At 45.2% G+C, this 13,016-nt stretch overlaps 2 protein-coding genes across 2 annotated transcripts in view; both read right to left on the bottom strand.

Moving 5' to 3' along the window:
- Positions 1-8,182, bottom strand: part of LOC103595402 (regulatory-associated protein of mTOR-like) — a gene marked incomplete at its 3' end in the record, with an annotated part of 96,914 nt that extends 88,732 nt beyond the window's left edge. The window contains exon 1 of the mRNA XM_008578790.1: positions 7,200-8,182. Coding sequence (XP_008577012.1) covers positions 7,200-7,361 — 162 coding nt within the window. The remainder of the gene's footprint in view (positions 1-7,199) is intronic.
- Positions 7,539-13,016, bottom strand: part of NUP107 (nucleoporin 107kDa) — a 63,287-nt gene continuing 57,809 nt past the window's right edge. The window contains exon 26 of the mRNA XM_008578789.1: positions 7,539-7,688. Coding sequence (XP_008577011.1) covers positions 7,539-7,688 — 150 coding nt within the window. The remainder of the gene's footprint in view (positions 7,689-13,016) is intronic.

Raw genomic sequence — 13,016 nt, 5'->3', positions numbered from 1 at the left:
CACTTCATTCTACAATAGCCAAAAATAAATCATATTCATTAACATCACCATGATCTCATCAGAAAAGTCTTTAAGTATTGGGAAGCTGTCAAGCTTACAGTGGCAATTACAAGTTTTCCAAGACTCTAACTTTCACTTGAAAGCTCAAATTTTATCACTGGCAACAAATATTGTCAGTTGTTTTCCTGGAATTGACAGCTCACTTGGTTCATTTTCGAGAATATGACTGCCAAATACCCAAGCCTGAATACCCAGAGTTGTCCTTCCAGTCCTCCTCACACCGTGAGGGCACACAGTGTCCATGAACACAGCAGCTGGTGGCTCACAGCCCACAAGTGCTCCTCCTCTAGACAGCCACCAAATTGCACATGCAGTGGGAAGGTCGCCATGCACAGTATAAAAAGGTATGTGCCCAAGAGCTGAGGTTCAATAAAACTAATCATTTTCAATGCTTTATCAAGGACATTCTCAAGTGAAACTAGAATTTTTTTTTTCTTTTTTTTAATGCAAGCACCTGGCAAAGAAACAATAACTACTGGTACTGTTTGACACCACTGTCTTGATCCATACTAGGATGCCAGCTGTTTTACCCACCATCACTTGTGCACCATCAATGTAGGTATCAACACAGTGGAAAAGGCCAATAATGTCGTCTGTTACTATGAAAATAGTTTTGACCTCATGGACCCCTGGAAGGGTCTTTGGGAACCCCAGGAGCACTCTGGGAGCACACTGAGCTAGGCTACACCTCCGCATTGCTCTCAGCCTGTTTAATGTTTGTCCACTCTCTCTTTCTGCATCACTAACACCACTCACGTTATCGTCCCAATATATTTTGTTTTAAACCCCTGTGAATTTTTCAGTTGAGACATTATGATACCGTTTAGTTTTGGCTTTTTTTAAGTAGGCTTTTTTCTCAAGTTCCACTTCATCTCATTGCTACACATGTAACTTATGTAACTTTAGGCAAGCCATTTAATTAAAGCCTCAGTTTCCTCATCAATAACATGGAGATAATCCCTAAGTAACTTACAGTGCTGCTGAGCCTTAAAAGTGATGATCCATGTGGAAGCCTCTTATAAACTATTCATTTTTTCATCAGTACATTTTTATTGAATCCCTACTTCGTGCCAAGCACTACATGCCTATGGACTAAAAAGCTCACTTCTGGGGGACGGAGTATGGAGAAAAATATCAGAGAAATAAAGAGCAATCACAAGTGATTGGGAGTGACTGGGTAGCTGCTGCAGATGGGGTGACTGGGGAGGCCTCTCTGAGGAAGTAACCTAACATTCCAGGCATTTCTACCCAAGAAGCAGAAAAGCCAGTAGAGGCTAGATCACGAAGGCTTTGCAAACCAACGAGAGGAGTTTGCATTCTACTTCAAGGACTGAGAAAGCCAGTGGAGAGCACCAGTAAGGAAGTATCGAAACCTCATTTACACTTTTAAAAGATCCCTCTGACGATTATGCGAAGAATTGGTTGTAGGGCATGAGTGGTTGTAGGGAGACCAGTCAGGACATGATTGTACTCATCCAGACAAGAGATGGTGGCTGCATGGACTAGGATCACTGCGGTGGAGACGAATGAAGCAGTCCAATATAAATATGCTTTGGGTCTAGCCGGTTGCTCAGCTGGTTACAGTGTGGTGGTGACAGCACCAAGGTGCAGGATTCAATCCCTACACTGGCCAGCTGCTGACAGGTTCCAGTGCTTAATTGGAATGGGCAACAAGGAGAGGAAGAGTAAAGAATTAAGGGTAAACTCTAGATCTGCGGCTTGAACAACTGAGTGGGTGGTGGTTGTGGTTATGTTGTGACGGAGAAAACTATGGCAAAGCAGACAATCAGGGATCTGAGGCAGGCCTTTCAGGGCAGGTCAGAGCTAAGATCGGGGGCTTGAGGTCACTGGCATGTGAACAGCATTTAAAACCACAGACCTAGATGAGATCAGCTAGGGAGGCACACACACAAAACAGAGAAAGGGGTCCGAGATCAAGTCCTTGGTGCTCCCACATTTAGATGTCAAAGAGCAAAGGAGACTGAGAAGGAAAAATTGGTGACCTAAGAGGAAAATCTGGACTTTTATGAAGACACAGAAGCAAGCAAGGAAAGAGTTTCATGATGGAGGGAGTGGCCAACCGTGTGGAATGCTGCCAAAGGTCAAATAAGCCAAGGACAAAGAAGGGACCTTTAGATTAGCAGCAAATGGTGACCATGTCGAGAGCAGTCTCGGTGGAGTGGAACAGCCTGATTGGAGTAGATTGAGGAGATGATGTGAGGTGAGGTGAGTAGAAGGAGCAACATGCGATTATAAAGTATTACTGTTTACCCTTGCTTGAAGGACAATCTAAACATTGTAACACCTGTGTATTAGTTTAATGTACCTACTCTGCTTCCTCCATGGCTTGTTCAAAGTATGGCTACAAAGCCAGCCATACACTGCACCTAGAGACTGGCTTAGGAAATAGGCTTCCTTATTTCATAGGTACATCTACACACATGCAGACACAACATGTCTGTTGGTGGTCTGACACATGTGTAGACAAAGCAGGTCTGTCAGTGGTTCTATATGTGTAGAAATAGCATGTCTGTCCTACACGTGTGCAGAAATAGTGTCTGTCAATGGTTGTACATGCATGTAGACATAGTGTGTCCATCAGTGGTTTCTTTCAGAGCAATAGCTCTCTGGTTCTATCCCAAATATTCCAGGCAAAAGATCCGAAACCAGCAGGCTAGCTGGTTAGCTCACTTGCTTTAGAGCATGGTGCTGATAACACCAAAGTGCAAGGTTCTAAACCCGTACCAGGCAAAAGCCAAAGAAAAAAAAATGAAGACCAATTATCCCCACTTTCCAGTGGGAAAATGAACTCTGTGATAACTATAAAGTAGCATAGTAAAACACAATGGGGGAGATACATTCATCTAACAGTAACTTAGCACATTCAAGCACCACATAATGACATTTCGGTCAATGCCAGACCACATATATGACAGTAATCCCATCAGGTTATAATGGAGATGAAAAACTCCTATCACTTAGTGATGCCAGAGCTGAGGTAACATTGTAGTTTAGATATTTTTCTGTGTTTAGATATTTTTAGATACACAAATACCATTGTGTTACAGTTGCCTAAGGCATTCAGCATAGTCACATGTTGGCCGGGTCTGTAGCCTAGGAGCAGCAGGATATACCATGCAGCCTAGGTGCCTGCAGTAGGCCATACCATTCTGGTTTGTGCAGGTGCACCCTACGATGTTTGCATGAGGACTGAATCACCTAACAATGCATTTCTCAGATGTATTCCCAGTCATTAAGCAATGCATAACAGTAATTAAAATGTGGTAATAGTGACACTTGAAAACCAGGACTATTCAAAACAAAGATTATAGGAATCCCAACTGAGAGTGGACATGTGCTGTAGCTCTGGAAGGATGCTGAATGCTGAGTGACAGAAAACTTCTTGGAGTCATCAGTCAACTTGGGGAAAAATGTCAATTTTAGGAATCTGTAACAAGGCCGCTACGTAAGACACCAGTAAGTAATCATTAATTTATATACAGAATAAAATTATATGGGCTTACATATTAATCACAGGATGAAGCAAAAACTGAGCCTGCATTTAGGACAGTCAATGCCACTAGGAACTGGTCAATGTCGCTCCTGGTACAGTACAACCAGGCCCACACGTGTTGCTTTACAAAGCATTAGACTTCTGGAGGCCACCTCCCGCACGGTGGGACAGTTTGGTCTGGAGGCCTGGGTGCTCCAGGTTTCCAGAGTCAGAGCGGCTGCCTAGAGTTGCCATAATAGAGTAGAAGTCACACAAGTAACCCACTAGCCAAAACGTGCCCCAAATGGACTTTGTTTAGCCTGCAGTGTTGGACTGCACTGTTCTGTAACATCTGAATTAGTACCAATACTTAAAAATTGTAAGACTTCGGGCCGGCCCGGTGGCGCACTGCTATAGTGCACCGCTTGAGAAGCGCGGCGGCGCTCCCACCGAGGGTTCGGATCCCACATACAGGCCGGTTCCCGCTCACTGGCTGAGCGAGGCATGGGAGCAACACCGAGGGTTGCGATCCCGCTGCTTTGGAACTGGGTGTTGAGGAGGGGCTGGAAGAATTTGGAGGAACAAGGTAGAAAAAGCCTAGATGCTGGTGAAAGTTTAGAAGACAAGAAAACCAGGGAAAGTTTGGAATGTTCGTGAGCAGTCTGCTTATGGAAATATGGACTATATAGACCACTCTAAGAAGGTATCAGATGTAAATGAGAAGGGACTTATTGGAAACCAGGGTGGAGATCAACCTTGCTATGTATTGGCAAGGAACTTGGCTGCATTGTGTCAATGCCCTGGGACTTTGTGGAAGTTGGAACTTAAAAAGTTGTGAACCAGAGTGTTTGGCTGAATTAATTTCTTTCTTTTTTTTTTTTTGTCTTTTTTTTTTTCGTGACCGGCAACGGGATCGCAACCCTCGGTGTCACGCCCACACCGCGCTCAACCAGTGAGTGGACTGGTCTCTATATGGGATCCGAACCCTCGGCGGGAGCGCCGCCACACTCCCAAGCGTGTAAGACTTCACATTAAAAAACAAAAAAGTTTTCTGGCTTATCAAAGAAAAAGAGAGAGAGACGTGGCCAAGGTCCAGCCGCCCCTTCACCTGTGACATGTATACTCCAGAGCCCTACTGTTCCCACCCTCCAGAAAATCCACCAGACACTGAGTCAAATACCACCTGTGTTTGTCTTTGAACATCTGCCGTTATTCTCAATTCTGGCCTATTTCATTTATTTATGCTACTTTCCAACTCTTTGTATCATTTGAATTTGCAACCTTTGTCCTAGTATGGTGTACTGGAAAGGTCCCCTCAGGGTCTGACATAAGGAAGGAGACTACAGGGCTCTTTAAGATGACAAACTCTCACAAACTTTAAAAATGGTACCTGCTAATTTTCTTCTTTATTGAACAATTTGCAAACGTGGGTTACAGCAAAACTTCTTCCCTTGCTCTTTTCTAAGTAGCAATCTCAGTAGTTACTAAGATTTACAGAACTTTTGTTTCTCTTAATAACCTGTAAGGCTGGGCCGGCCTGGTGGCGCACTGGAGAGTGCGCCGCTTGGGAGCGCAGCGGCGCTCCCGCTCGTATAACTTCGTATAATGTATGCTATACGAAGTTATTACGGTTGCTGAGTTTCATGCAAACTTTAAAAATGGTACCTGCTAATTTTCTTCTTTATTGAACAATTTGCAAACGTGGGTTACAGCAAAACTTCTTCCCTTGCTCTTTTCTAAGTAGCAATCTCAGTAGTTACTAAGATTTACAGAACTTTTGTTTCTCTTAATAACCTGTAAGGCTGGGCCGGCCTGGTGGCGCACTGGAGAGTGCGCCGCTTGGGAGCGCAGCGGCGCTCCCGCCGAGGGTTCGGATCCCATGTGGAGACTGGTGCGGGCGCGACACCGAGGGTTGCGATCCCGTTGCCGGTCCCCGGTACGGGCGCGACACCAAGGGTTGCGATCCCGTTACCGGTCAGTAAAAAAGACAAAAAGGAAAAAAATAAAAAATAAAAAAACAACCTGTAAGGCGCTTATCAGGAACTGTTGATCATTTATAAATTAATGTTTTAATTAAAAGGTCAAAACATATTCAGTAATCAGTTCTGAACAGTTTGAACATAGGTATAGGGTAGCAGAGGGAACCACAATTCAAAAGAACAACCAAAAAAATTGCCCTCCAATTGCTTAAAGTGTGGTATTGAAAACACCAAGGTCCAGGGTTCGATTCCTGTACTGGCCAGCCAATGACAACAACAACAACAACAAAAATCCTCCAAACAGAATTAAAAAGTGATTAGACAGAGTTGCTTTAAAGTAAATTTCTTTTCAGGCTGGCCAGTAAGTTCAGTTGGTTAGAGCACGGTGCTGATAACACCAAGGTCCCTGTACCAGTCAGCCAAAAAAAAGAAAAAAGATAAAACACCAAAAAAATAAAGTAAGTTGCTTTTCATATATGCATAGCATCCACAAAAGCTTTTAACTACATAATTAGTACTAAAGATGTCCATAAGACAGACTTTATACAACCCCTCCCAATGGCCGATTAGTTTTACTCCTTAATGCTTTTGGATAAAATAAACTTTCCTAACTTTTTAAAAGTTAGCCAAATCAATAACTGAAGCATTGGTCACTAGTGACTGAATGGCTAGAATTACCATAAATGTTCTTATATAATTTCAAAATCATATACTAAAAAATAATAATCTTCTATAAACATATACATAAGCCTAACGGAAATCACGTAGTAATACCAACTGCCCCCTTTATACCACTGAATGTTCAAATAAATAAAAGCAGCTTGGAAGGAAAAATAAATCGCAAAAAGACAAATTAAAGTGCGCATAGACGTAGTTACCACCCTTTTGCTTTGGAGACCAGAAAATAGATGGTGGTTGATGAAGGACAGATTCAACAAAATTGGTTGTTTTCCTACCACTGCTTGTGAGTTACTGTCCACACTCCAACATCAGGAGGACCCCCTAAAACCTGGATCCAAGTTCCTAACTCCACTATTGAAGAAATTTTGTCTCCAAGTTATGGCAACAGGACACCACACAAAAGGAGGAGAGCCTGGCTTCAAGAGAAATTGTTTAGAAGACTAGAATGAAGTTCACTGTAACTTTAAAATAACTTTGCATTAATTTGTTACTAGCTGAACATTTTCCAGTAATCTTGTTTCCTAGCATACTATATCAGATTTCTGCACTTCACCCAGCTCGGATATTAAAAAAGTAGACTAACCACAAAAGTAGACTAACCACGTGGGTACAAGGGTTAGGTCCCACGTTGTCTTTCCTCTATGTTAACAGCACTGAGAATATCAAAGAGCATGTAAATACTTGCAATGCTGCATTTTCGAATTTGCTTAACTTTTCTTGTCTGACTTGGAACTCAGTTTGAACTTAATTAACACTACCTAGTTAATAAAGACTAACCAAAACAGCCTTTCCCATTTTTCAACCAAAAATTGAAGTCTGAAATGTCTCTTGCTTTTCAGTTGACTCGCAGCATGTGGCTAGGAATAAAATACCGGCGTTTTCCCAAGGAAACTCTTCTGGCTCTAAACTTTCTTCGTTTAAAAAACAAACAAACAAACAAACAAAAAAACTACCAAGTACAAGGGGGGCCGTCGGAATCCACTTACCCGATCCTTCATCCTCCAGCTCTGAGCTAAGGACTTGGAGCCTTCGATTTTCTCACAGTGCCTCTTCTTCATAAAAGCCAAAGGCAGGTTCCAGTCCGTAAGGTCGGCCTCATCTTCCTCCCCGAGTCCCAGAAGAGGCGACTGCAGCATTTCGGACTCCATTGCGGGGGGAGGAGGTGGAGGAGTCCTTGGCAACAAGCGCTCGAGAACCTCCAGCCTTAAAAACTAGTTTGTACCAGAATTGGTGAAATAAGAAGTAGAAAAAAAGGGGAGTCGTAAAATAAATGAACGGAGAGGGTGCGGAGACCCGTACTCGGACACAAGTCTGAGATCCTGTGTCTAACTCTGCGCGGGAAGTCGAAGGCGGGTGCGAAGAGCTGGTGGGGACTGGGGCAGCCCGCGGAGCTCCGCACAGACACACGCACCCCCAGGCCCCAAGCCACTGGCTGTTTCTGAGGCCGCACGGTCCCGGAGGGGCCGCGAGCGGAGCTGTCAAAGGCGTGAGAGACTTGAGGCCTCACGGTGACCCTGCTCTCGGCCTCCGACGCCTCAGCAGATCCCAGGACAGGCCGGCCGCCCGCTCTCGGTGCCGGTTCGCCGACTGGGCCGACGGGGCTGAGGTCTCCGGCCGAGAGAAACAGGTTCAGAGCGCCTCGGATGTCCTCCGGCCGCTCTCAGCCCTGCGGGTCCCGCACTCGCCTGAGCTGCTGCAACCAGAGCCAGGACCGGCCCATCGTGCTCGCCCGCAGCCGGTTCCTCAGCCCCGGGTCCGCGCGGCCTGGCTGGTCCTGGCCTCCGGCTCCGTGGATGTCTCCTGCCTGAGAACGAGTCCTGAGAAACGGCCGACGTGGACTCCCGGAGAAAATAGATAATGTGGGCTTTTCGGGTGACGGGAGTTTTGCCCTCTGGTTTGGAGCTGCAGTAAAACTCTCATCAGCACATCAAGGAGGACGCCATCTTGCCAAGGCCCAGAATGCATCGCGATCTACGGCGTGGCCTGCGGGCCAAACCTCCTCCGAGAGTTCTCGCTGCGCTTCCCAGGATGCGGCAATGGCCCCGCCCCCGTTACCTCGGTGACGGCAACCGGGCTTTCCCTAGTTTAGCTCCACTCGTTCAGCAGGTGCGTTTTATTGAAGTCAATCCTACGAATGAAATGATGTCGATGTAATTAAAATATATTTTTTTTTATTATTACAAATGGAGCCACATGCTTCTGAAATTAAAGGAATCGACCGCTGTGTTTCTTCCAGATTTTGAAAAGGCGGCAAAAGCTTCAGCAAGAATCGTTGACTAGTACATTTCTGGGTTTTTTTGTTTTGTTTTGTTTTTTAAAGATGACCGGTAAGGGGATCTTAACCCTTGACTTGGTGTTGTCAGCACCACGCTCACCCAGTGAGCTAACCGGCCATCCCTATATGGGATCCGAACCCTCGGCGGGAGCGCCGCCACACTCCCAAGCGCCGCACTCTACCGAGTGCACCACCAGGCCGGCCCTTGTGTCCATTAACCAATTTTTCAATAACCTCCTTCCTCCTCCCCTTTTCCCACCTTAGATTTTCTTTTTAATGTTTCATCGAAAACCAAGTGAAAAAATAATTTCATCGATTACAACTTTTTGTTTAACCCATCTTGTTTTCTGAGCAGTTTATTCTTATTTTGATATGGCTTCATGTGAAAATGACTAAAAGTTCTAGATTTCTATGTGTGGAGGCAAGCCTCTTTCATTACTTTATTTCTCTATCTCAATTTGGTAAATTTTGCTTATTTACAATGGGTGGGGAATGGTGTTAGGTGCAGCAGGGAGTATAGAACCCAGTGCAGCATGCCATGCCTGCCTTGGATAACATGGGTGTCTACTGAGACATGCATGTAGCCGTCAGAGAGAGCAGAAAAGGGGACAAAGTGGCTCATCTCTGTGCGCTTGGGCTTTGATATCAGGCACACCTGGATTCGAGTCTTGACTATATCACTTGCATCTCTGTGACCTTGGTCAATCCCTTAGCTCAGTCTTAGTTTCTTCATCTATGAAACTGGGATAATAATACCCATCTCGAGGGATAAAATTAACTTGTGAAGGTGTCTAGTTTATAGTGAGATAAATGCTAGCAATGATCTGTTCTATTGCTACAGTGCAAGCCAGCAATGCTGTGTGCCTTTTTAATCTAAAGCCTCAGCTTGGGCTCTAGAAGACAACCTGTCTCTCAGTGTGGTTTCCCAGGGCTTTGACACAATGTGGCAGTCCATATCAAAAGGCTTATGGTGTCCGTGTTCCTTTCAACATGACAGTGAATAGTGCGATCCCAGATCTTTCTCACCCAGCACATAGCAAGTGTTTAATAAAAGTTCTCACATTAAATTGTTATTATTCCAAACATTCATTCAGTTATTACATCCCACGGAGCTCAGTTCTCCCATTGAAACTCAGGGCAAATTCACCAAAACACAGAAGAGAGCTAAATCTTCCTTTCACCTGCCCTCTGTGTTGGCAGAGAGAATGTCCCCACAGTCACCAGCCGAAGTTTCAGGGCTGCAGGGTCTTAAGAAGACCCGATTCTCGCCTGAAGCCACCAAAATAACTCCTGACTCTGCCTTGTCACCCTGACTGTCTTGCCACCCTCCAGGAGGGCAAGGGCCCCCCCAGGCTGTGGTTAGATCCATTACAGCCACTCTGCAGGAAGCCACAGCTACAGAAAAGCCTCATTGGTAACTCCATTCATTCCTAATTAGCTCTGTGGCCTGGGAAACCCCACTAAATCTTTCTGAAACCCAGTTTCCTCACCAATAAAGTCTGTGGCCTTGGGAGAGCCACTTACCTCATCTGATATTCTAAGTGAAGGTAGTCAATGAGCCCATTGGAGTCCACACCTGGCAGGTGGTCAGAATCACCCATGTTATGGATTGAATTGTGTCCCCTCAAAAGTTTAATATGTTGGGGGGAGGAAAAAAAAAGTTTAATATGTTGGAGGATTGGTCCCCACTGTGACAGTGTTTAGAGGGTGGGAAGTCATATTATGGTAATTGAAAGGTGGGGCCTTGAATAGGTGATTACATTGTAGGACCATGCAGTAGTGAATGGATTAATAATGGTGGTCAGGGGCATGGTTGTGAGGGCTTAAAAGGAGAGTGTATGAGAGTCTTTCTCTGCTCTGCCATTTTGTGCCATGTGAGACTCCTGCATTGCTCTAAAGTCACCACCAAAGAAGGCCCTTGCCAAATGTGTTCCCTGGACTTTGGACTTCCCAGCCTCCAAAACTGCAAGCCATAAATTTCATATTCTTATAAATCACCCAGTTCCATGTATTTCATTATAAGCAACAGAAATGGACTAATACAGAAAATTGGTACCAGAGAAGTGGGACTTTGCTTATATAACAAATGCTTGAAAATGTGGAAGCGGCTTTGGAACTGGGTGTTAGTCAAAGGTTGGAGGAGTTTGGAGGACGATGACTCAGAAGTCAAAAAGATGAGGGAAAGTTTGGAACACCTTAGAGACTGGTTACATGCTGGCAAGGGACTTATTGGAAACTGGGGCAAAGATTACCCTTCCTATGAACTGGCAAGGCACTTGGTTGCATTCTGTTCATGCCCAAAAGTTTTATGGAATGTGAAATTTAAAGGTACTGACCCAGAGTAATTGGCAGAAGAAATGTCTAAGCAGCAAAACATTCAGGAAGCTGCATGGCTACTTGCAACAGCCTACACTGAGTTATGGCAGAAAAGATATAACATAAAGCAGAATGTATAATTAAAATGGAAGCAGAGCATAAAGATTTGGAAAATTTGCGGCCTGGCCATGTGGTAGAGAAGCAGAGAACATTTTCAGGAGAAAAATGCAATGGTACTAAGAAGATTAGTACAAAAGAAAGGGATTATCAAGAGAAGGGGAGAAAGACCCTGAAGGCATTGCAGAAGCCTCTGGGACCAACCCTTCCATTACAGACCCAGAGGCCTAGGGAGACAGAATGGTCTTGGGAAACAAACATGAAATGTCCTCCTTGGGCTCGCTGCACAGGGCCATCTTGGGAAGCTGCTTCCAGCACCAGCACCACAGCTGCTTTGGCTGCTCCAGCTGTGGCTAAATGGCTACAGGTGTGACTGGACCCACAGCTTTGGAAGATACATGCTGGAAGCCTTGGCGGTGTCCACATGGTGTTAGGTCTTTTTTTTTTTTTTTTTGACAGGTAAGGGGATCGCAACCCTTCGCAAGGTGTGGTCTGCACCACACTCAGCCAGTGATTGCACTGGCCATCCCTATACAGGATCCGAACCCGTGGCCTTGGTGCTACCATCGCCGCACTCTCCCGAGTGAGCCACAGGGCCGGCCCATGGTGTTAGGTCTTTAGGCTGACAAAATGCCAGAGCTGTGGAGGCTTGGAGCCTCCACCACGATTTCAAAGGATATATGGAAAAGCCTGGGAGCCCAGGTAGACATTTGTCACAGGGGCAGAGTCACCACATACAGCCTTCGCTAGAGCAATGCCAAATGGAAATGTGGGGTTCAAGTTGTGTTATCTTATGGTGGTTCCAGGTTTTTGGTCAAACTGTAGAAAAATCCTTCACAGGACCAAGTGGAGTCTTCATCATGGTGCTCAGTAAAAGAAAAGGAAGAGAGGGATAGACCCAGGGAACATTCAAACAATAGGACTTTATTGAAAAGCGAAAGTATGCACAGCATTGTGCACAGGCATCTCTGCAAGGTGCCTTGGATTCCAAAGGGGAGGGTTTGTGTATTGTTATGGGACAAGAGTGTTTCTCTGTCATATCTAAGGGGAGGAATATTTGGCCATGGGGGAAGATCTAGGGTAATTAAGCTGTCATTAGCTCATTATGAGTTCATTAACTGCCAGACAAGAAGGTGGTTAGTGCCAGTCTAGTCTGAATGTTTATAAGCAGCCTCCCTGGGGCATGTCCCTTTTATGTCCCTATTACGTCCTGCCTGGTTGCAGCAGAGAAACTCCAACAGTGCCATGTCTAGTGGAGCCATGAGAGCAGGACCACCATGGAGATCCCAGAATTGTGTAGCTACCAGCATGCAACAGCAGCCTGTGAGAGCTGAAGCATGGCCTCAGACCAGGGAAGTCATGGAAGTGGAGCTGCCTGAGGACTTGAGGACCCAACCCCGACACCAGCGTGCAGGGGACATCAAACATGGAGTCAAGGTACATGACTCACCAGCTTTGAGATTTAATACCTGCCCTGCTGGGTTTCGGATGACTTAGGACCTGTTACTCCTTTCTTTTGGCCTATTTCTTCCTTTTTGAATGGGAATATGTACCCCTATTACTGTTCCACCATTGCATCTTGGAAGTTATCTCCTTGTTTTGATTTTACAGATGGGACTTTGGACTTTGAACCTTTAAATTGAAACAAGTTGAGACTTTGGGGATGAAATGAATGTATTTGTGTGTGAAAAGGACATGAGTTTGGCGGGCGGCCAGGGGTAGAATATTATGAATTGAATTGTGTCCTCCCAAAAGTTTAATGTGTTGGAGTCTGGTCCCAACTGTGATAATATTAAGAGGGTGAGAAGTCCTACTATGGGAATGGAAAGGTGGGGCCTTAAAGAGGTGATTAGGTTGTAGGACAGTGCTCTAGTGAATGCATTAATCCTGGCGGTCACACGTGTGGCCCTGAGGGCTTTAAAAGGAGAGTGAGTGAAGAGGTTGGCCTCTCGCTTTCTCTGCTCCACTATTTTCTGCCATGTGAGCCCCCTGCATTGCTGTAAGCCACCATCAAAGAAGACCCTCACCAGATGGGTTCCCTGGACTTTGGACTTCCCAGCCTCCAAAACTGTAAGCAATAAATTTCATTTTCTTA

The sequence above is a fragment of the Galeopterus variegatus genome, unplaced genomic scaffold (assembly GCF_000696425.1).
Source record: "Galeopterus variegatus unplaced genomic scaffold, G_variegatus-3.0.2 Scaffold1757, whole genome shotgun sequence".
NCBI classification, from domain to species: Eukaryota; Metazoa; Chordata; class Mammalia; order Dermoptera; family Cynocephalidae; genus Galeopterus; species Galeopterus variegatus.
Note: the sequence above shows the minus strand (reverse complement) of the source record. Positions and strands in the feature narration are given on the sequence as shown.